The 24,572-nt window shown below is 35.2% G+C and overlaps 1 protein-coding gene across 2 annotated transcripts in view; it reads right to left on the bottom strand.

Moving 5' to 3' along the window:
• SEC63 (SEC63 protein translocation regulator) overlaps positions 1 to 24,572 on the bottom strand; it is a 51,233-nt gene that overhangs the window by 9,768 nt on the left and 16,893 nt on the right. For both annotated transcript variants that reach the window (XM_085541851.1, XM_085541852.1), the window contains exons 4-14: positions 23,783 to 23,895; positions 21,798 to 21,859; positions 18,566 to 18,624; positions 17,781 to 17,831; positions 15,109 to 15,217; positions 13,671 to 13,765; positions 10,890 to 11,022; positions 9,691 to 9,783; positions 4,027 to 4,181; positions 2,935 to 3,082; positions 1,537 to 1,619 (exon numbers count right to left, since the gene is read on the bottom strand). In XM_085541851.1, coding sequence (XP_085397977.1) covers positions 1,537 to 1,619; positions 2,935 to 3,082; positions 4,027 to 4,181; positions 9,691 to 9,783; positions 10,890 to 11,022; positions 13,671 to 13,765; positions 15,109 to 15,217; positions 17,781 to 17,831; positions 18,566 to 18,624; positions 21,798 to 21,859; positions 23,783 to 23,895 — 1,101 coding nt within the window. The remainder of the gene's footprint in view (positions 1 to 1,536; positions 1,620 to 2,934; positions 3,083 to 4,026; positions 4,182 to 9,690; positions 9,784 to 10,889; positions 11,023 to 13,670; positions 13,766 to 15,108; positions 15,218 to 17,780; positions 17,832 to 18,565; positions 18,625 to 21,797; positions 21,860 to 23,782; positions 23,896 to 24,572) is intronic.

The following is a 24,572-nucleotide window of genomic DNA, read 5'->3' as shown; positions in this document are numbered from 1 at the left end:
GGACACAGGACAACAATTAAACTAGAAATATGAAACATTAAGACAAAACACAATTGGTATTACTATGCTGCAGACTGGCATATCGCTATATAAAAAGAACATTTTCATGTACATCTTACTTCAAAACATAAAAACATTAAAAAAAAAATCCAAAAATTTAAGGATGCGTCTCATAGAATGATGGCGAATATGAGACACCACTCAAGTTCTTGTGCACGTTCATGTGGAACTTCCTATGCTCCAGTTTCTGGCTGTTTCCCCTTATCCTGTCTCCACACACTGCTGAAAAGAGCGTGGCCTTGCCACTTTACCCTCCACACCTCAGATATTTATAGACCTGGATCAGGTCCCCTCTCAGCCTTCTTTTCTCAAGGCTAAACAGACCCAGTTCACTTAGCCTCTCTTCACATGACCCTTCGCCATCTTTGTGGCCCTCCCTGGGACTCTTTCCAAGAGATCCCTGTCTTTTTTCTACTGGGGAGCCCACAACTGGACACAGTACTCCAGATGAGGCTTTACCAGGGCAGAGTAGAGAGGGAGGATCACCTCCCTCGACCTCCTGGCCGTGCTCTTTTTAATGAACCCCAGAATGCCGTTGGCCTTTTAGGCCACAAGGCCAAAATTATGTACTCACAATGTTCAGCTTTCTTCAGCAGAGTGACATGGTGCATCAACTTTCTACTTACAGTATCTTCAGTTATATCTAAATGCTACATTCTGAAATTCCACAAAATGAACACAGTGTTGTAGCATATATAGACTACTTTCTGTTAAGCTTCAATGTGCAGCCTAGTCCCCAGCAGTTATGCTCATGCTTTTATGCCCTATCTTACAGGCTTAACACAGACTTTCCACTTACTAAAACAATTATCTGAATATTGCGGATGTAAAAATTTATACTATAGGCTATGTTGAGTAAAAATTGGTCATTTCTAAGTTCTTTGTTCAAAGAACATCATTACTACATTTTAAGATAAGTAAGCACAAGTTTAATTATTAGGATGAATTATCATTTCGGTCAAATCACATTTCTGTTTCCTAATTTCTTCATATGACAGAAGCATATCTGCTTTATATTGTTGTATATATGCCACCCTTCACTGGACTGAGTTTCATAAATGTCCAAAAATCAATGGATTTCTAGCATTATGAATCCACATAAAGGAAAATCAATCTCAAACGTTTTCCTAAGTATTAGAGCAAGCACTTCTATGCTAGCTCAGGAACTGAGTTTCTGGATGTTTTTTTTTCCTGCTGTTTAAAAATCACAGGGTCGTATTATCTGCCATATTCTTTTACTGTTTCCTAGTCAGCTGCAATGGGTCTGGCTGGACTTTAACCCCAGGACAGCTGTCTCATTCAGAAGCAGAAATATAAGTGAGGGTTAAGAGCACAAGTCCTCAGATTCAAATTGTAATTTCACAGTGACATTTGCAAAACAACATATTAGTTCCCCAATAAATAATAAAAAAAAAAAAGCTTGTGTATTAGCACAAGTTGCAGTTAGCTTATCAAACAAGTAATCTTAATACTTACTGCCATGGTCTGCCTCGTTAGTGTGACCAGAACAGTGACAAGAGAACCTACTGTTATATTGTTGCTGTCTTCATCATCCAAAACTAGCATGAAAAGAAAAGCAAGAAAACTATTAAACTTATTAAATACTATTTTCTGTCTGAAAAAAAAAAAACCCACGACTTTGTTATGTCTAAATGTAAGCATAAAATCTCAGAATATTTTTAATAAGTATCTTACAACATCAAATGCACTATCAGGATGAGGGCTAATAATCCAGCAAACTATAAAACAGCAACATTGAGTCTGAAATTTTAATTGCAGACAAGTTAGAAAATAAATCAAAGTTAAGACTGTTGTGGGAACCATAATTCAATTATATTGTGCGTTATATATATTAAAGCGTAACATTTCAGGAACATGAAATACCACACGCGACCAAAAGGACCTTGTTATATTAGTTCCGGGAATTGTAACTTTGATTTTCCTAACTTGCAAATGATTAACAACTCAATTTCAATGCCACATTAACAATCATGCATTTAATTCTTTTTTAAGTAGAAGGCAAAGGAAAGTAAAAGAACAGCAGTGATTATTTTAACTAAAATATCAAACACAAAACCCACAGGAAAGCCTCTGAGAACTTTATCTCTGCAGTCTATGAACTTGAGAATGCCTCAGGGAAGAATATAATTATAACCTAGGGTAGAAATTTTATTTACTTTCCTCCCCAGGAAAGTGTCTTTATTAGTTTTTCATCTATGTATTTTATAAAATATTAATACAGAACTAAACAGAAAAGTACGTGCATTATTCACTCCTCTTTAACGCACTGAGTAACAAACCATAGACAGAAAACGTTTGTTTGTCAAAATACAGGAAATAAATATTCCACACTGGAATTTTAAGCATTATTAAGAGCATTATATACTCTTTGAAACGTAGCTAAGCACAGCATGGAAAAGTTCCACCATATACAAAAGCCATGCAAAGATGATCACAAAGAAACTCATGTCGTCAAAGTCTCTAATTCAAAGATCTCTTAACTGACTCTCCATACAGGAATAAACTGAACATAAATTCTGGAATAAGGATAATTTTTAAAGATAGCTAATAAAAGTGCAATTTCAACCAGAATTCCACATTGCTCATGAAATATTAAATGAATAGATGAAACATCAGATAAGCTCCTGCAGGAGAAACTATAGGTAGCTTGGGAATCTGTTAAATGTTGTAACGTATTTTTATCTTGTTAGACTATAAATCTCATGTACAAGAGCCTGTCACTCATGAAAGTATGCCATTTTCAAGGCACATAAATAACTATGAGTTGTGTCTCAGAAGCCTCCAGAAGATTACTGCCAATAGACTACCAAAATGTCAGAAGGGTGATGAATACAGGAAAGACCTGCTACTCACCCTGTGGTTTTATATCCATAGTGACATATGGAAAGCTACCAAGGACAGCCATAACTTCATCATATTTCTTATCCTCCAGGAAATGCAGCAAGTTGCGACGATCAGAACCCTTCAAACTCACTAAATCCTGAATGCTTTTGATTTTATACTGCATTAAGAGAAGGAAAAAAAGAAATCACATAATAGTAGAGAACACAAAAAACTCATAATGACATGATGTGATTCAAGTAATTCATGTCCCCACACAGCTAATACATACACACCTAGTATGTTCTTGTTGAGGAAATTGCTATTTAGAAAACCAGTAAGTCTGTTTTGAGAAGTAATGAAGCAAAGAGTTTCTATTCAAACCTAATAAACAGAACTGCTTTAAATATTGGCAAGTTCTATAGGATGCCATCCCTAAGAAAATGGAATAAATTTATTACAAAACCATTACTTCAGCCAGCTTTTTCAGAAAGCTGAGCCAAGAAACCTCACTAATTGAGTTCTTTATTTAACTAGAATATCTTAGTACTTTGTGGTTTACATTTGTAGGAACAACTAAGTTCAAGTTACTTAGCTTTTTACATTGAATTGCAGATAAATTCTAATTTTATTTTTATTTTTTAAGATCTGCAGAGCAGAGTAGCAAAGACAAAATAAACAGAAAATTGTTTGAAAACTTGGTTACTTTGGAAAAGTATGTATTTTGTTAAATACAAGCTCATGCTTCCAGGCAGGCTTATCATGCCTGCATCCAGGGAGCTATGATGTTTAAAAAAATGAATTGCATGGGAAAAAAACCCTAATATATTGCTATTGTGTTTCTTCTGTTTTTGAGGTCAACATACCTCTTTCAGACTTAGATCTTCAGTCTTAATTCCTACCTCCTAACAGAGATGGACATCAAAAGAATAACAAACACACAGATCTAGGAGGCACTGGGCTCAATTCCTGAGAACACACACAGATACACGCACACCTAGATATAAATGAATGCAAGTATTTTCTTTTTCCTTAGTTAATTTATGACCTTGCTTCCTTATAGAGAAATAGGCTGAAGAAGAAAACACTTCAATACATTAACAAGCATCATTCATAGTTTTATACCTTTTTATGATTAGAGACCCGTCTAAGATTGTCCTCTTCAATGTGAGGCAGTTGCAAAAGGGGAGATTTGAACTGCTGAAGTCCTTGGACAGTCATCTGGGAAAGCTTCATGCAATTTTCCAAAGATCCCAAAGATGGAGCACGGAACTCCCTTTCTTGGGGAGAAAGGAAAACAATACATCATTTTTTCCCCCCTCTTAACACATTCACAATGTATACTTGAGTTATTGACTGCAGACCATCTTGTTTTTAATAAACCAAGCAGAAGACAGACTTATTTTTCCATGTCCAGCATGATTAATCAGGCAGCATTCTTACTCTCATTACTGTCACATAGTTCAGCAACCATTTCCTTCCCTTACACTGTCATAGCTGAACACTACGAAACTGTGTGTCTCAGCTACCAATTACAGAAAAAAAAATCTACCACTTGAAATTTCCAGGAAAAAAAAAAAAAAAAGCAGCAAGAAAAGCTTGTTTTACATTCATATAATATATGTGTACATATTTAACACATTCATCAGTACTTTGTATCATAAAATATGGTCTATCATTAATATTTTCCAAGATTATTTTCAAGATTTAAAAAGGTTCCAAGACCATGTTGAGAGATGAAAATGAAAGTAGGAGCCAATCCAAGGAAAAAAAAAGTATATACAACTGAAGCTAAGCAGAGCATATTATGTAGGTATAATTCAAGATGCCTGTCAGTTTACCTATAAACCACTGTATGCATTTTTCTAAACTTTTCCCAGAAGACATCAACCATTAATTACCTTGGCTGTTACTGCTATATTCAGTATATGTAAGTATAAATACAAATATTTGTGTGCCCACATACACATGTACACATGTCTATACAAATATGAATGTTTGGCATAGGTGGATTTGACTATTACATCTTTGTTTGAGATACTACAACAGGCACACAGGCATCTTTCAATAAATAGATAGATGGCCAGATGGAATATATCCACCTTGCTAGGGCTGCGTGATCAAACAACACAGCATCAGAGCGATTTTAAGTGTGAATAAATGCATTTTTACTTGCATCTGACAAATAGGCCATAACCTGCACATTCCCCCCTTCCCCAAAAGAAAAAATAGAGCAAAAACTTCTTCAGCATGTTTTCTCCTTCATTTATACCACTACCTTGCTGCACATTTATAAATTATATTTATATGCACCTACTATGGATTGTTAAATGCATGTGAAAGATCACTGCATCATCACCTCTGTTCCTGCCACCCTTCTCCTCTCACATGGCCCATTTCCTCACGAATTACACCAAGCTATAATCAGCTGTCAGACCAAATTACACAACAGGACTTTTTATTTTAAACACAAGGTATAATCTTCACGGTGTTTATTAATATGCAAAGCAGACAGAAAAATAACACCAGATGATTATGAAGGGAACCATATGGCTAGAAAGTCTATCAAACAAAGATAGAACTCGTACCTTCAAAAAAAAAAAACAGTATTGGATAGACTGACATACCAACTAAACAGCACAAAATGTACCTTTCATCTTACCTATCTACCACATTCCCTAATAATTCTTTTTATTTTTTTGGTATGCTGCTAAGGAAAGTCATATTGCAAACTCAGTTAATAAAAGAGTCCAAAACATTCTCTATCGCGCTGGCTTTCACAGGGAATTTACCTACTTTGAGTCCACACAGCTGAAATTCATTTTCCTTCAAGCATTAATTCATCTGCATAACAGTAGAAAATACTTTAAAGTTGAAAAAAAATTTTTTTTAGTTCCCTAAAACTAATGCAGGAAGGTATATCCCTTTAGAGTGGGCAAGACAGTCAAGCTTTTAACAACACCCAACTGCCCTCACCGTAATAAGAATGCCATTACTGAACACTTTGACAGCCTCTGCTTGTCAAAAGCACGCAAAATAAGATGACCTTAAATCTATGAAGCACAAAGTCATTCAAAACATATGACAGGAAAGAAGTCAGTAGCTAGTTTTAATGGAAATAATAGCTACTTGTGAGAGAGTGGGTCAAACCACAACTTCCACATTCAGCTCCCAATCTGAATTATGAAATTTACCTTCTGCAGACAACTGAGATGATTTTCAGTCTCTCTACAGTTACCAGAGCACATCATATTTTTGATAACAAACACCTCGCTCCTCACTTGACAGGGCAACTTTCTACCTAAAGAATGATCTCAAGGAAGGCAACAAGATAGTTTAGGCCTCTATGATCTACCAGTTATCAACACAAAATAATACAAGCAAGGGATGCCACAGGGCATCCCCTTCAGGCAGTAGAATGTATAAAAAAGTCTCACAGGCTGTACAGAAATTCAGCAAGGATGTACAATTTATCAGAAGGTGGCTCACAACTGCCACATTTTCCACAAGGATGAAAAAGTCATAGCAGTAAATAAAACACTGACCAGACTGGAATGATTGCAGGTACATGTAAGTTGTCCTACAAGCAGAGTTGCTTGTACCTCCTTTAAGAACAGCTGACACAGGACCAATAGTTAAATGCTATATGGACATTCTAAAAATTAACTAGGGAACCAAGCATCAAGATTGTGAAGCTTCATTGTGAAGGTGTTTCTCTTCAAAAGATTACTACAAAGAAGTATACATAAATGCTTACAGATACTTCCAAATGCATAGATTTTACTACTGCTAATATCACTTAATATTTTCAAGACAAACTAATGCAGTAGATAATGAGACTTCTCATCCAACTATCAATTAAGCTTTCACAAGTTATGATTTATCCACAGAATATTTCTTCAGATAATATTAACTCATGCCTTCACCTTTGTATTTTTAAAGGCCAGTACTGCTGGACAGTTATTGCTAATTACAGCACATGATAATTAATTTGAAGTACCTTGTCACTGACTTGAAAATTAGAACTGAAATCAGGAACTTCTGCATTTTATATTTTATGATAATTAAAATCACATGAAGATAATGAAAAAATGGCCTTCAAAAATTACAATATGGAGCTTGGATATCATTCATATCTTAAGAAAATAAACAACTTTTCAATTTCCCATTTGTTCCCAATGAGAGAATCAGCAGGGAGTAAAACCCTCTCTGCATCTACTGTCATTAGAAATAGAGCCAACAGTTTAGATATACTAAGCAACAAATTAGCAAAGATGGTGGTTTTCCATTGGATCAAGACCCAACATTCTTAAGTGGTTCACTTTTAAGTCCTAAAATTCATCATCATTGGCCTGAACAACTACTCGGTACCACATTACCCAAAGGACATCAAGTTTAATATTTCGCAGTTAGAATATTCTCATGAAAGGTTTGGCAGATTCAATTTCTAAATATTTACACTTTAAAGCTGTGGAAATATTTTTGAGAAAAAAACACTAAAGTAATACTAAGCCCAACAGTGATATACTTCTACTTTGTTTTTCCATATCTATGGAAGCAACTTCTACCATATAGAATGACAGCTGTTTATTCTCATCCATCTTCACAGAACCGTTGGGGCTGGTAGGAACCTCTATAATCCTTAGATACATTATTAGTACAGGTTATTAATGACTGATTGATTAAAAGAGAAACCAACAACAACAGAACCCCAATCTATTTTTACTTCATTACCAAAAAAAACTTTCATTTCACATGAAAATTACTTTACACGATTGTCTTCCAAAATGCTGTTTGATTTTTATTTTTAAATGTAAGATATAAGATAAATTTTCTGGAACTTCTGAGCAGTTTATTAAATACACTGCATCTATAAATATTCATTACTTCACCAAATAAAAGAAGAACCTTTACGTAAACATAGATCTAAAGAAGAAGAATACTGCTACTTGGAGGTCAAATTGCAGAGTGTATCATGTACGGTGGTATCTTATCTCAGCTTTTACAAGAGATATAAGCATTCTTCATTTGTCAAAGACATTCAGTTGACTGCAGTAAAAAAAATACGTTTCTGGTAGTATTATTTTGCACAAGTGGAAAAAAAAATAGCTAGTTTACAAATATACATAAGACATCTTAAAAGACATTTCCAGAACTTTGATGGCTTATTTTTTGTGTAAAAATAAATGCTTGTATTTGGCATATACAAGAGATAAGGAAGGGGGGAAAAAAAAGATGTTTCCATACAAGTGCTTTTTATAATTCAAATACATAGACTCAGCTTGGCTGAGATAGCAAAACCTAAACAAACAAACAGAACAACACACACTTCCAAAACAGCTACTTTGCTGTTTATGAAATTATTTACTAAGCTATTAAACAAATAGTTTGAAAGCATTGGTTTCATATAACCACAGAATATCCCAAGTTGACTCACAGGGATTATCGACTCCAACCCCTTGGCTCCACAAAGGACTGTCCAAAATTCAAACCCTATGTCTGACAGCATTCTCCAAATGCTCCTTGAACTCCAGCACTTGGGGCTGTGTCCACTGCCCTGGGCAGTCTGTTCCATGCCCACTGCACGCTGGTGAAGAACCACTTCCTAACCCTCCCCTAACGCTGGCCCTGTCACTGTCACACAGAGCAGAACTCAGCACTGCCCCTCCACTCCCTGTGAGGAGCTGTAGCTGCCAGGAAGGCTTCTCGTAGTTCCTCTGCTTATGTTCAGCTTGCCATCAACCAGAACCCCCAAATCCCTTTCCACAGAGCACCTCTGCAGTCTCTCATCCCCTAGTCTGTACATATATCCAGGGTTACCTTGTCCCTTTGTTCTTCATGCAGTTGTTTTTCCAGTGTTAAACCCACACTGGAGGCACTAATGCAGAATTGTTATGGTGCTTGCCCAGAGAAGCTTCACAAAAAACATATCCACTATATATGAACATCTAATACTCATTAGTAAATAAAATGATACAATAAATTACACAATGAAAAATATAGCTACCATTTCTTTCTAGGTTTCAAGTTTGGTCTCCAGCAGTCTCAGAGACTGTTAATATAAATTCACTTATACTTCTTTTTTAATGTAGTAAAACAGCGATTCACTGTTCACATCCTCTCATTTTATTGGATTATGGAACACCATTTTCAGCAGTGCTTGCAACAGCGCTGGGGAAGATCTTCCCTCAAACCCTTCTTGTTAGGAGGCTGTTAACATTTGTTAAGTGAGATTTGGTCCAGAAAAGACCAGTTAATTAGTACTGTTTGATAGACACAACATAGCAGCCATGGATTCAGCATTAAAAATGCCCTGCTCACATTTGTTGAGCAACACAAAAACCAAGAAATGACAACTAACAAACGAGTCAAAAAACAACTGATGCACATTATAAGAGAGAAAGAACTATAAAGGAATGCAATTTAAAGATTGATTAATACAATACATTTTATACTAAGCGCTTTGATACTAAAAATGATACTAAAAGTGGACCTGATCTTCAAGAAAAGGGTTTTTTAAAGCATTCAAGGGGAAGCTTTTGCAAAAACTGTAAAAAAAACTAAAAGCAGAACTCAGATATCCAAGATTTCAGAGCAGGACTTGGCAGAAACAGAAGCATTTCAGCCTTCAAAGTAGAGAGCTCTTTCATTACAGTGGGGAAAAAAAGTGCATTTAGGCATTTCTAAATATCACAGATTAAGTTTTCCACAAAAACCACAGACTCTTTTTGAAGTTCCGCAATGAAGAATGATATTTACTGTTTTTAATTATACAGCTTCTTTCCCTACCTTCACGGCTTCGGGCCATTACTATTAGTTGGCAAATCACATTAATCATTTCTTGAAGTAGCGCAGGACTCTTTTTCAGGATAAACTGCTGATCTGCAAAACAAAACTTGCTGCAATTACATTGTACTTCTATTATGAAAAAAAGTGAATAGTTTACATGAAATGGGCATTCAATTGTGCAGCCTTCACATGCATTCATTCTTGTATTTCTGAAAAAATACCACTTTATTCTCACAGCTGTACCTATAACTTTCCTTAGCAAAACAGGAAAGAACAACTGCTAAGAAGGAACAAAAATTTTATAGACAAGGCAAACAGCTTCCACACAAAGTACTTATTAGATTAAAAAAAAAGCAACGGGATGTCACAGACAATTCATCCTTTAGGTAATCTTGTATTTTTAAATGCTGGATTTTTAAGTGAAGCACCAATTTGGGGATAAACCAGCATGATTTGTAAATTACTATCTGGTTGTAAATAAAGATCAGTGAGGTTTTAAGAACAACCAATAACTCAATAGCAAGGAGGGGAAGGCATTTTTTTTTTCCAAAAAAGCAAATGAACAAAAAAAACCCTTAATTGTTTGTTTTAATTTTGAATTAAAATATAGAATATTTCAAGTTTACTTGTCAGCCTTAGAAACCACTGGTGTCATGGCTGAAAGGAAAGAAATTCATTTAGAAATGTTTCAGTCTGAATATTTACAAGCATGAAGAACTGCAAAATACAAAACTGAAGCTCACATGTAATTGATATTTTAAAGTTTTACTTTCATCTCCTGTACTTTATATAGTGGGAGGGAGTTAAAAAAAAAAAACACACAAAAGACATGAATGGAAACGATAGAGAGCAATACTGAGCTGGTTCTTAATTTCTTTCCTCTGAGAAAGAAATATATTTTATATGTCAAATCTCTTTTTGTCTATTACAAAGAAAAATAACCATTTTTAATGAAGTCACTTTTGCAGCCAAGAAGCTTTATCGACCAGAATACTAGTATTACAGGACTATCAAGAGAATGATAAAATGCTAAGTAAATGTTTTAAAGGATAATTCAAATTGAAAAACAAAGTGTTCTATGTATAGATTATTGAGCGGAAATCCATGCAACTTTTAAATGGATAAAAACTACATTTATGAGCATTGTAGCAAGCAATTTGTTGTTCCAACAGTGTCTGATTAGAGAGGGACATCATTACCTTCTTCGAGGGTGTCAGGAACTTTCATCCTGGCAAGATGAGTCAACAATAGAACCCTGGCTTTCAGGCTGTAAGGGCAGGTAAGCGGAGGCTCATTCTTCTTTAAATTTATGCCACCAATTTCTCTGATTAGCTAAAATAAAATAATTAAACAAATGGCTATTTCAGTGCAAAAGAAAATGAAATGTGAGGAGGTTATTTTACAAGGAGAAAAAAATGTTACATTCACACATGCAAGCTTTTCAAGTAATTTTTCCCTGAAATGATCTGTATAGATGAACATTAGCCATTTTTATTTATAATACAGCTCCAAAAAGTCAAGTTATTTTTCATTGTCATGTTTCAGTTGTGAAGGGAGGTGGAGAAGAGATCTGCATGCAAAAAAACTTGCCTTCAGTGAGCACTGAGTAAATTTATATTGCTTTCTCAGTATTTTAAGAATCTGATATTATTGCCAAGAGTTACTAGACTTAGCCATATTGCTAGTTGTCTATACTACACTTGTTATGCACCAGTAACAGCGTCACCTTGAGACTCTTCACTCATCTAAGATTCAGCCAGATTCCTCAGAAATACTTTCAAGTATCACAGAAAGAAGGTTCATAAGCCTAAATTCTCTGAAGGCTGAAGATCAAGTACTTTAACTTAATTACAAACAGCACCAACTTGAAAAAGGCTTGGTGTTCTTTATTCAGGATGACCTAACTTGATCCTGACCAGCCCAAGATGCACAGTTCAAACAGGTCTCTCACCTGAGTTTGTTGAAGACCCTGGAGAGAGAGGCTGCAAAGCTGAGTAACTGAAGTTCATAGTTATAAGAATCAAGACAACCCAGAAGCTTCACTTTTTAGGTCAACAAGTCACCTGAGGAGAGATTGAGGTTCCAAAATCTCTGTCCACAAAGGGAAGTTAAGATATCAACAGGCAGGCTACACTGACTAGACTTTCCCTGCACTTGTAAAAAAGGATCTTTTAACAAGAAGTTCCTTATAAACACATTCTGGTGTAACACACCAGTCCAAGAGAGTAAAACTTTGATAAGAAATGTTTTACAAAAAGTGTCAATATTGGGTTTATGAAAAAAAGGTGAAATAAAAATGGGAACAATGACAGTGGCCCAAAAAGCAGGATGTACTATCAAAAATGATTAGCAGTATCTTTCTGCATTGATACTTCAGAGACTCGTATTGGCATATACTAAGAAATAAAGAACACAGATGACACTGATGACTGGAGCTTTAGAAACCAAACAAAATCCAGGAGTGTAAAACGTAAGGCTGACAACTGCACAGTAACAAGAATTAAGGCTTGAAGATTACTTTAATCCACCCATGTGAAACAGTTGCAGAGAACAGTATGCTTAAAGTTATTCCCCACAGAAATGCAGGGAATGCCAATAAGGCACTGCTGAAACTTAACATGGAGTACTGTGGGAAGTTCAGATCAGCCAAAGTGAAAAGTAATGTAAACTTTAAAAATACATCAGTGAACAGTACCCCATTCAGCACATAGCAGGATGAGGGAAACGAAGAGCCCTTTAGGAAAGAGTGTATTGAAAGACAGCAGCTGTCTTAGTACAACCAAAATGAAGGCAAAAAGAAAACAAATGGCTTATTGTTTCTGTCTATAAATGCATTTAGGATACACACAGCAAGAATAACTTAAACTCAAGAACAATGATGACAAAAACTACAGTTATAAATTGGTCACAAACTGGATTGCTAACCACTAGAACAGCAAGTTCGGGAACAGGAGGCTTGACTGTCTTTTAAATGAAAAATGACCAAATGTAAAGGGCTTGCACAGTGCCAGTGTTTGCAACAGTACAGGAGAAGACCTGATGATCAGGATGATCTTCCCAAGCCACATGATCTCAAGTAAAATGCTGGCTGAAAAAAACAAAAAAGAAAGCCACCTAATCGTAATTCCAGCTCCTTCTCACAGTCTACAAGAGAAGATGAAGAATTCGAAAGAGGTGAGGACAGTTAAGTAAGGAGATACCTTAGTGTATTTTATTTATCTATGATCTTCTATGATCTATGATTTGTGTTTAGAGCATGAAAACATGTTTACGACTTGAAAATCTCACTGTGTGCAAGCAAAGTTTAAATCAGCAGGACTACACTCCCTCATTTTGCAAACCCAAACTATTTTTAAGTGAAGCATTTTATGTACTGTGCTTTAAACCAAAGTGCCAATATTTCCTAATCTTTGCAAGCAATCATTATTTACCACAGTATGTATTACAGTAACTTTGCTGGGAAGACAGAATGGAAATGAAAAAAGGTGACCAGAAGGGAATTGATATTCATGGGTGAATCTTCATAATATTTCAAGATATTATTACCTCAGACAAGATCATAATTTTATTTCAATATTTCATATTTAACCAAATCTGTGCTACTGATTAAATTGGTTTTAGTTCTAAATACTAACTATAAAACAGCAGCCACGTCTTTATACGGATACACAACGTGTATGAGGACTTACACTTAAATTCATTATTTAGTCCACTGCTCCTCCAAAAAGCAGTCCAGTAGGTTGTATACTAAATCGATTCTACCAGTATTAAGCTTTACAATCAGTTAATGTTATTTTTTTTTTTTTCCTAATTCTAAATCCAGTCTAGCTTCTAATTCATATTTCTGAAAAGGTACAGTTGCAGTCTCAACAAAGGTAATGCCTTGAGAACTTGAATTCCGTCAGATGGTCAAACAAGTGAGCCATTTCTCTCCTCCTTAAAGGGGTCATTTAGTTATAAAACCTCTCAGTGTAACTAACCTGTGGTATCTGAACATTGTCTGCCGGTCTGCTCGTAGCATCTTTATTGTACTGAGGATCAAATTCGGATGCTCCTGCTAAAACCATGATGAGCCCTGCAAAGATAATGGAAGGTATGAAGAAAAAAAAAAAAAAAAGAAAATCAGCAATATCCTGAGTAATTTGTTCAGAAATCTCAGCCACAAAAGTTAATTCTACTCTTTCCCCAAAAACTATGAATATTCATGTTCTCTATTTAATGGATCCATTTATACTGTTACAGAGCAAAGCTGGCATGAGCAAATACCTGGCACAAAGTAACTGAGGTAACTCAAGACTCCATTTTGCATAGCATCAAACAATAAATGCCTTCAAAAAACCATAGCTAGGTTTCATTAGGACTGGCAGACATCACTGCACTGCAGTCTGATCATTAATACACGCTTTCAGAATCACTTGCCTCAGCAATATATATGTTTGAGGCTGTACCACAATGTAGATACTGGGAGCAAAATAAGAGGAAAAATGTTAACTCCCTTTTCTGTTCAAGTGACACTGAGAATTCACCATTCTTTGTCCTTTTAATGATTAGAGGAGCTGTTCAATAAATACCCCTGCAAGCAAATCCCATGAAGATAATGCATTGGTCATTTTCTCGCAGAAAATATGATTAGGAAAAATCCATAGTACCTCAAAATATCCTTCTTTATCTAATTAAGATTAAAAATCAGCCAAATTGGATATTTCAGACAGCTTTCTGCTCGTAATTGTATCAGATACCTCAGCCATAGCAAACAAGAGAAAATCCAAGTTGTCATTTGCTCCCATTACTGTAACTTTTTCAGCTACAGTTATTCAAGCCTCATTCTTAAATTCTGAGCAAGTTCTTTCCTGAGCAAGTCAAAGTTACTTTGCCAACTGCAGTGCTCAGTGAATTCCACCTACTAACAAGTAAAGAAGATCTCTGAGCATTAGCTGTCATTTTTGTTCCAAATGTTATTTACTTCCTGAGCAGAGTGTAACAAAAAGCTTTAGACAAATCTAAATGCTTCTCTACTATTTGAGCTCCATCATTGTAGATCTTTCAGAAAACAAGTCTTATAAACTCATTTGTCTTGAAACCTGAAAAAAATACCTAAAACAAACCAACTCATGCAGATTTGTCTCACTGCTTCCCTAGCCCAGTTTGATTGGTCCAGCTTAAGTCTTGAGTTTTGGCACTGATACCTCACCAGCATGAAGTTCATAACCAAGCAAAAGCAAAGCAAATTCACTATGTGATTTAAGTCATCTCTCTAAAAAATTTTCTTCACCTGCAAAAAACGAAGCTTTAAGAAACACTCTGAAAGAACCAGAAACAGCACTTTAATGTAACAAAAGCTTACAAAGCAAAAGGATTTTAACACCAACTGACATTTCCAGATGAACACACAAGGATGTCAAGATGCCTTTCACTTACGTTTCATATCCATGTTCCGTGTTTTATAGACAAAGTATGTATATATTTGAGTTGTCCGAATGAGAATCTGATCTCCACTATATCGTATTGATCGGTACCACCAGGAACCCTGAAACATTTTGCATGAATAACATGGCGTCAGCCACAATGGAGTATCAAAAGAGTTACACAAGATCATCTCATATGTGTTCACAGGTTCCCATACCTCACCAAAAAGAGAAAGACTAAGTCTACACAATTTTTCTTACATTAAGGTCAAATGAAGTTCAGAAAGAAGGAAGAAAAAATCCTCCCCGACACAAACTTTAAACATGCATCAATGTATTCATCTGAGAGATTCTAAAGTTAAAAATTCTGGGACAATTTTTAGCCTAGAGATTCCCCCTAGCACATGCATGTACACAAACATATACACGGTTTTGTTAACCTATGGTGTTATTTTAGTGAATCCACTGGATACCAGTTCCACAGAAAGTAGTATTGTGCAACAGCATTCAAATCAAACTCAATTTAGGCTGAAAACGGCCTAAACCAAAACCAAAAAGGGAACTTTCATTCTGATTTTATTATTATTATTATTTTTAATTTACTTGAAATGACCCAATTAGAATATTTTTCAGAAGGGGAATTCAGAATTATTTAAATTCCACCCTCCTTGGCATGGGCAGGCACATCTTCTGCTAGAGGAATTTGGAGGTAACCCAGCACCAGCCTAAGCTATACCCCCTTTGAGATGACCAAAGATTTTTCCCAAACACTCCAGTAAGTCCCTCATTATCAGTACACCAGTGACTTCAAATTATAAAATTCACTGAACAGTGTCTGTACTCCATAATTTGAAGAAAAGTGGCATGGAAGAGTATAAGATGCAAAGTGTTATTAAGATTCTCTCTGTAAACGAAGCTCACTAACATGAGAAAAACATCCAAGATAAATCTCCATCTGTTGTAAATTTTATTACAAGTGAAAAGCAGCAAGCAATGAAGTAGCAATCAATGGTTACTACTATTAATTTATTAGGCAATAGTGTTAACTCCCATAGCACAGTGAGGACTCTGCAATTTACTTAATCCTCCTCATAAAAAAATATGTATGTTTGCTGGTTTTGAATAAATGAACCTTCACACAGAAGAATACAGAACTTCTAAAAAGTTCTTCTACAGAATAATTTGTATTATCATCCCAAGAGTCTCCATGTCTTTTGTCAAATTAAGTACAGGTACAGGAAGCAAAACATTAAAAATAGACAATTAAAATCTACATGACTGAGATTGTCTTAAAAGTCCTATCTACATTTTGCAGAAGCGAATTATCTCACTTCACATATGGATGCAGGACGTTCTTTAAACACTTTGGTAAACATAAGTCTATAAAGAACTGCATATCTGTATTTTCCCTTTATACATCTGGATTTAAAGGGATGGAACTAGTCTTGTTTTATTTTAGATGCCTATCTCAGATATGAAATGACTACACTGTAGTTAACTTCGGCTTCTTTATTGATTCATAAAAGAGAAACAGCCCTATTAAAGGCATGAATCATCTTCTATGTCTACTTTAGAATTAAATGATAAAATAGCTTGCTCCATAAAAATGTCTGTTCCTCTTCACTGACTATAAAAGAAATTTACAACAACATGTTTGAATACAGAAGTCTACATCTGGTACAGAGACAAGAGGAGGTAGACTGGTTTTTGATCCTGCTCAGGGTATTTTTTTTCACAACAACAGAACGGATGTTTACTTTGACTTGAGCTACGATAAACCTGGTATAAATCATTAAAAGTACGAGTGTACAAAAAAGCATCAACGTGTGCCAAGTGAAACCTAAAAAGAAGAGAAAGATGCGTAGGCAGACTTCTTACACTGCATTTTATACTTCTTACTCAACTCCTCATCAAAAACAACGCATCTGAAATTTATTAGACTAGATCCTCAATGATGCAGAAACACTCCCTAAGACCAGGGAAAATGCCAGGCTGATGCCCTGTACACAAAGACACGAGCAGTTCTCAACAGACCAGAAGAATTTTTCAAATGAAAATCTTCTTCCAAAGAGCAAGAAGGTTTATGAATTTCTGTTTTCTGAGTCTAAGAGTCATTTTCTGAGGATAAGGGACAATGGTCAGAAGCAATACCAGAGCCCTGAATTACAACTCATCTTGCAATAGATTCCTCACACAAAGAAATCTCAAGAGCAAACACTTCAGAGTGTACAGAAGATAAACAACAATTAAAACTATGAAAATAAAGGCAGTCAGGAGAAACTGAAAAGACAACTTGTTCCACAAGTAGAACTCATTCCCATACCAAAAGCTAAAAACACCTTTGTTTTGGCTCTACTGTAGCACTACTGAATAAACTCTCCTGTTCATCAAATGGTATTAATTATCTTGCGACACATGACAGAAAGGACAAGACAAACTACCTAACCCAATCTCTAACTCTTGTAATTACCTACTGCTTTCCTAAGTCAGTCCTTTTCAATCACAGCATTGCATTATTATTTAAGTAAACTCTACATAATTTTTTTTTCCCATAAAAAAGAGAACACCCACTTTAAAAAACTGAAGTTCTCTGTCACCATGAAAAGAAAGAATGAGCAAGTCCACTAATGTCTGAGAAAGCTTTGTTTAAAGAAGGTAGAATATTAATCTGATAATAACGCTTACCACAACAACTGGAAGAATAACCATAAACGCTAGTCCGTATACAAGCAAAACCTAGGAAGAAATCACATTAGGAACTTCAGTTTCTTAATACCACTCTTGTTTATTTCAAAATAAGATCAAGCAGCATTACCACAAATCTACTACAAGTTAAAATAATCTTATCGCATAGCAGTTAATTCTGAAGAACAACTTAAAAGTAATATAATCTGATGGGTAGAGCTTAAATAAGGGGTATTTGTTTAGCTAAGTAATCATTTAAGACATCCATTTAAGTCTTTGGTGGGTTTATTTAATTATTACAGAGCTGGTAACTAAATTGTGATGCAGTGGACAGAGATGATAAATGTATAAGGAGCAAGCAGGCAAGCTGAGTATGCTGCAGGAACAAACGTAATGGAAAGAACAAGCATATAGACACTAAGATTACAGCATCTACAGCAAACCAAATGGAACTACAGAAATCCATCAAGCAGAAATAATTGCATATGTGTTTCCTCGCCACAGCAAACACATGCTTCGCAGCAGGGGTAACCACAGCATCACTTAATTATCACTGCAATTAAATCCTTCAAAGCACATTAATGGTCTGCTCTCAAAGGTTAAATTTAAGCTACTCTATTATTTTTGACTCATGGAACTTGCTTCAGAGACACATTTGGCCCAGAATGTCAGCACTGACATCCTACATGCTTTGAATCAGACATAGTATTAAGCACAGGCATATGTTTTAAGGTGAACACTTGAAAAGCCTTCTTAAAATACCAACCTAAGTTAAGCTAACTCACCAAAATTGAATTTTTCTGATCCACAATCCAAGCAGGCAAAGCTATACCAAAGCTTGTAGCTGTAGGATGGAAGAAAAGAAATTCACTCTATAATACTGAGGAATGATTTTTGAATCATGTTAAGCCTACTAAAAATAAATCACTCATGTTTATCATAAAGCAAAATTCTAACAAATTTCACAAAACAAAAAAGAACAAATTAGTAATATATTCAAGTATGTGATGAAATTGTGAGTGCAACATCTGAAATTCCAATGATTTTATCTTAGCATTTCACAATGAAACAGACATGCAAGATTTATTAACATAATCAAAACGGAGAAAAAGATTTTGCAGGTAGAAAGGCTTATAAAGCTCAGCCTTACAGGGCTGTCCACAGCTTAAACACAGATCAGTAAACATATAAATTGAAAAAAGACAAAAAAAAAACCAACAACAAAACCCCACAGCTTTAATGACTTCCAAGGCCTACATTAAACCCCCCATCTATTGTTTAAAAATAGGTTTTTTTAAAATCATTTCCTCACTACTAGCAGTGAGCAATGAGTTACACCACCTTGAATTAAGACAGACTAGGATCTTCTAAGTACTTAGAAATTACTGATACTGTTTCCAATAGGTTCTGACAGCCATTAATTCAGATAACCAGTTATTATGTACAAGTCTAACATAACTTTTAAGTAGTCCTTAGGATGGAAACTACTATTTATTAAAAAATCAAACTCAACATCTGCCCAGCACATATCTCTAGCTTAAGAGTTCAGTGTAATAACACTGAGTGAATTCACTGCTGTATGTTACGGGAAATGCCCTGGTTGGTAAATAGAATCTGATGGTACTTTCCTAACTGTAATGGTTATTCCTTTTTGGAAGATATCTACTGAAAATATAATGTGTCTTTTACTGGTGTTAATGTGAGACACTAAACTTTATACTTTTGATTGTTAAGATTGTAGCTCCAAATTGTTCTAGGAATACTGCATTTCAATACAAAAGCTCTTCTTCTGGTTGGAGAACCTCCTTGCCTCCTATCATGCTCACCAACATGAAGCACTGAGGGAATCAATTTACATCTGACATTCCTAAAGCATATATTTTTATTCTCCAGGTTTATTTATCTGCTTCTAAATACTCTGCGAATTATTCTGTACATTCAGTATTTTACTTAAAGGAGCAAATCGTATTGAAGATGTGATAAACTTGTTGGCCTGTCTCTAACCTTCTTTCCAATTCATTTGGACAGGGAATAGAATAGTTTGTCCTTCTCTTGTGCTAGGCACAGAGGATGGGATGTACCTCAACTAACTTTAGGCATGTAAGACAGGCTTCACCTCATTCCAGAATATACCTGTATAAGGATCTGTCTCCCTTCTGTGACTAGACAGAATTAAAAAGCAGAGTATGTAACCCAGCTTCATTTCTTTACATTAGAGTGCAAATGAAGAGATTAATTTAATTAAATGAGAAAGAAAGCTCCTCACATTGCAGTGTGGAACCAGGTTACATAAGATAGGAAAAGGAGAATTTCAGACTTCTTCCAACCCTTCAGATCAAGCAATAATGCAAGATCTAGTAGCAGAGAGCTTTCATTCCACTGCAGTTTGAGTTAAGGTTTCAGTAGAACAGAAGGCCTAGAAGTTAACAGTGTGAACTCCTGTCCTGTGAAAGAATCACTTCTCTTTGCCATTCAAGAATCACGAGTTCCTTAAGTTCGTGAAAGCTCCCTCTGAGCAAACCAAGGATCTTCTCACCTTCAAAATCTCATCTGCTTGTGGACAAGTCTTATTTTAAAGTCACAGCTTCAGGTCCCTTCAAGTACTCTGACATACGGACTAACTCATATTCCTGTGCTTTGGCAAAAATAGATTAATAGCTTCTGGATACATAAAAATCAATAAAGTTCTTAAGAAAGCTTTACTATAATATTAATAGTGCCATTTTGCTGATGGTGACAGCATTTCTGAAGCAAGATCTTACTTGCATTTTGCAGCAAGAGGGACAGTCCTCCCAATTGCTTTGCAAGTAAACAAACAGAAGTTAAAAATTAAAATAAATGGCCTATGTAGTACAATACAGCTTTTATACTCACCTACCACCTAAGGCCACTAGAAACACCTTTTGTCAGTGTATGATTCAGTTGTATTTCTTGAAGGGAAAGACTGTATATTTGAAACACGTTCAGGGGCTGTTTTGTTTTTTTCCTTCTAAAGCTAATTTCCCATGTTGATGGACATAATATGAGAGAAGATTTTCCAACACCTCTTTCCCTCATGCTTTATCCTATAAACTCATTTACTATTTTCAAGCTGGCCATAACTCATTCTATGCAGATATGCAGTATGACTTACTCTCTCAAACTGCATAGCACCAACAGCCAGACCTCCAATCTAGGAGATCTGTCTAATTAAATTGAAGGTTTCCTTTTTACTTGCAATAAGTATTAGAAGCAGCTAGAAATAAGTAATACTCTTCTACTAGTTACAAGGATATTACACAGGTGACTTACGGAATTGTAAATAGAAGAGGAAAATCTATCTTTTAATCTTACACTGATTTAGTTTGGTTCACCTAATCCACAGTTTTAATAGACCATCATTGGGATAATTCCCATGAAGCTACCTACCCAGGAACAGTATGTCATCATAGGGATAGTCATCATCCAAAAGATGACAGTGGCATAGAGGCACACTCAAACAGTACAACTTCCAGCAAATGGGAGGCAGATGTATGTACAGTATTTATCTCAGTACACACACATCCTCACATATATCCCTTTGAATCATGTCTGTTGTCTTACAGCTAGCAATTTATTTTTACATACATTGATAGTATGTGATTATAAATACAAAAAATAAAAATAATATTTAAAATGACAAGGACTAATGGACTGCTTTCTGCTTATAACTCCTTTTAACATTGGCAATTCACTATAATTACTTAATGGAAATGGCTTATCAATAATGAAAAAAAAAACAACACATTCTTTTTTCTAATAAAAAGTTAAAGAAATTTGAAAGTAAACTCTATCCTGACTTCTCACTCCTCCCACCACCACACTGGTACCAGTTTTGCATGCAAAGTATTGATCAGCCGTATCTTTAAATCTAAGGAAAAAAAAATATTTCATATATACTAAGATTGAAGTGCTCCTCAAATGAACAGGTATTAGACATCTTAATAAATTCAAAACTTAATGAACAGAAATGAAACTTTTATCATCCATAGTTGTTACCTTGTGGTCCATCTGGATTCCCAAATTCTTCCCAATTTTTTCGTGATTCTTCATCAGTCAAGCTAGTTTCAAGAAGAAATACTATGTTAATACAGAAGTTAAGAAATTTCTTTAAGTGATTAGCATACAGAAACTTTAAAATGAGGCATTTTACCTTCTTTCAGAGATGCTTTGATAAACTAGAACACTTCTATTGATTATATAAAATCTGAAAAACAATGTTGCTGTATTCCGTGTATTACGTGTATTTCCGTGTATTTCTGTGTATTACGATACACAGGCAATTTTTTTTTCCTTAGCGCTCTAACAGTAAAAGAAATCAGACATAAAAGGGTGCAGCCTCTCACAGTAAAAGAGAATGATCACATCTCACTTTAATGAGACTGACTGCTCACTCTCAAGGAAAAACACCATTTAGTGCCAAGCTATAGTACAAGCTTCAAAAGACAACGAAGGTTGGAGAAGCTATCCTTTGGAGGCAAGAAGGTAAATAGTCAAGATGAATTGACAACATAGAAGTTGTTTGTAGGGGCTTTTATTCTCTTACTCTTACTTAGGGACTTTATTTAGGGCTTTTATTCTCTTACTCTTACTTACTTCTCTTACTTAGGGACTTTTAGCCCCTGATATGTTTGGTTATCTGTTGCTGTATCTTTCCCTTCTGGAAGTACCTTGCTTCATATCAGTGAAGGCAGATCTCACAGTTCTATGCCTATTCTATATTGACATTTTTTTGGCATCAGATTATCTCACGAAGAATTCCTGTTACTACAAGTTTCTGCTTTAGGAAAAACAACTGCACATTTGCTATACCGAAGACTTTGCCAGAAAAGAAATCCAGTGAGTCAGAAATCTCCTACTCATCTTTAAGTTTCATCCTTATTAACAAGCATAACTATTGAGCATGTATTCTTTCCAGACAACAGCGCCAAGGAATTCTGGTGTCATTTTTCTTTAAAATATGCCTCTGCCACCACTGTTGCATATGCATAAAACTGTATTCACCAATCATTTATTGCTAGTTTGCATAATATAAAGGTGAGATTTTTCAGGAGTTCAGGAAGCAATATGATTGTCTTCTATTGAAGAGATTCCATAGTGATGCAGTTATTTAAAAGCAGAAAGAATAAATTCAAAACTACTCAAAGTGAGTGTGGTATTGGCTTTCTGTCTCAGTAAGATCAACCAGATAAACAACTGACTTAAAACTAACTTGCTAGGTCCTTGGATGACAGTTACATTAAGATTCAGTGTAAAAATGGCATTATAAGAATCAAACCAAGATTTTCATTTTGGATAACCTGATTTTTCTAAAGGGCTTTGTTTACACTGAATTCTAATATTACATATCTACACCTGGATTTTAAAAAAGGAAAAAGAAATGCACAAACAGAAGTTTGACCAAGAAAATACTATGGAGAAAAAGAAGTTTCAAGGAGTCAGGTTTCAAGAACTGTACAGATAATATGAAACAGTCAGTCAAGAAAACAGGTCTGCAAGCCAGGTACAAAGGAAAAGGGATGTTACAGAGCTCAGAGAAAACAATCAGAACCAGAATGAAGTACCACTGCTAGATGGGAACAGGATTAGAATACTGCTTCTTATTGTGGCTTTACTATCAGATGAAATGAACAGTACATTTATTGTCTAAGCGATGATTTAGAGTGGCCACAACAGGGTTTGTTGCTTAAACACTGCAACACTTTTTTTTGTTCTATGTCATTTTTAAGATTTAGCCTGTGTTACAGTGGAAGCTGACATGAAAATACAAGGAATTAATACATTATTGTTACAGTTGCTAAACAAATTACTCTTTCTAGCTTGTACACATAACAGGCATGCACGGAATCTGGTCACATTTTGACTTATTTTGTTCTGATCATCAATATGTACAAAAACATATTCTCTGGCTGCTTAGGTCACTCTTGTTACAACCTTACAGGTGTAATCCTTCTAGTGTTTTTGCAGGCAGAAAACAAACTTACGCTGCATATGCCTTAGCAATCCTCATGAACATAACTTCATCTCCTCCTTTATCTGGATGGTATTTTAGTGACAATGCACGGTACTGCTTCTTGATTTCTGATATACTTGCTCCCTTAAAAAAGAAAATTTTATGTTACTAATAAATATTGCAAATCAAATTCATTATATCTATATTCTAAAGCATACCATGCAGTATTCTTCCCAATCACTCATGTTTAAAGAATTATGTTTTAATACGATATGATCATGAAACGACATGTGAATCTCATAAAAACACTATTACAGTATTTTGCTAATAACATTTCTATAACCAATTTATTTTTAAACCAAGTTAGAAGCCACAGGCTAACAAAAAGATATTCAGATAATTGGATATTCATTTGCTTTTTTTCTGTGTGACTTGCTTATCCATTTATATAAAAAAGTAAGGCTTTTATATCAGTTTAACAATTCTCATCTTTTCCTGAATGTACTGAAGAACACAAAGAATTCTTAATTTGCTTAAATTCTACTTAACCAAAGAATTCATAAATCAAGTATGAAGGCCCACTTGCAGCTTGCAAGTCTTGTCTATCACAAGAATGGTATATAGCCCTGCTACTTAAGAATGCCTTGTACTAGAAATATCCTATCCACAAATTATTTCAAACTTCTTGAATAAAGGGAATACATTACTTATACTTGAGGTAAAGATCAATCTTTATTCTATCACAGCACACTGCTGGATGCCACCAGCACAATCCCACATACGCTAACTTTCAGGTTGGATGGGGAAATTCATTAGTCAAG

Source organism: Coturnix japonica, chromosome 3 (assembly GCF_054131305.1).
Source record: "Coturnix japonica strain WE chromosome 3, WE-NBRP24, whole genome shotgun sequence".
NCBI lineage: Eukaryota > Metazoa > Chordata > Aves > Galliformes > Phasianidae > Coturnix > Coturnix japonica.
The sequence above is the reverse complement of the archived record's forward strand: the minus strand, read 5'-3'. Positions and strand labels throughout refer to the sequence as shown.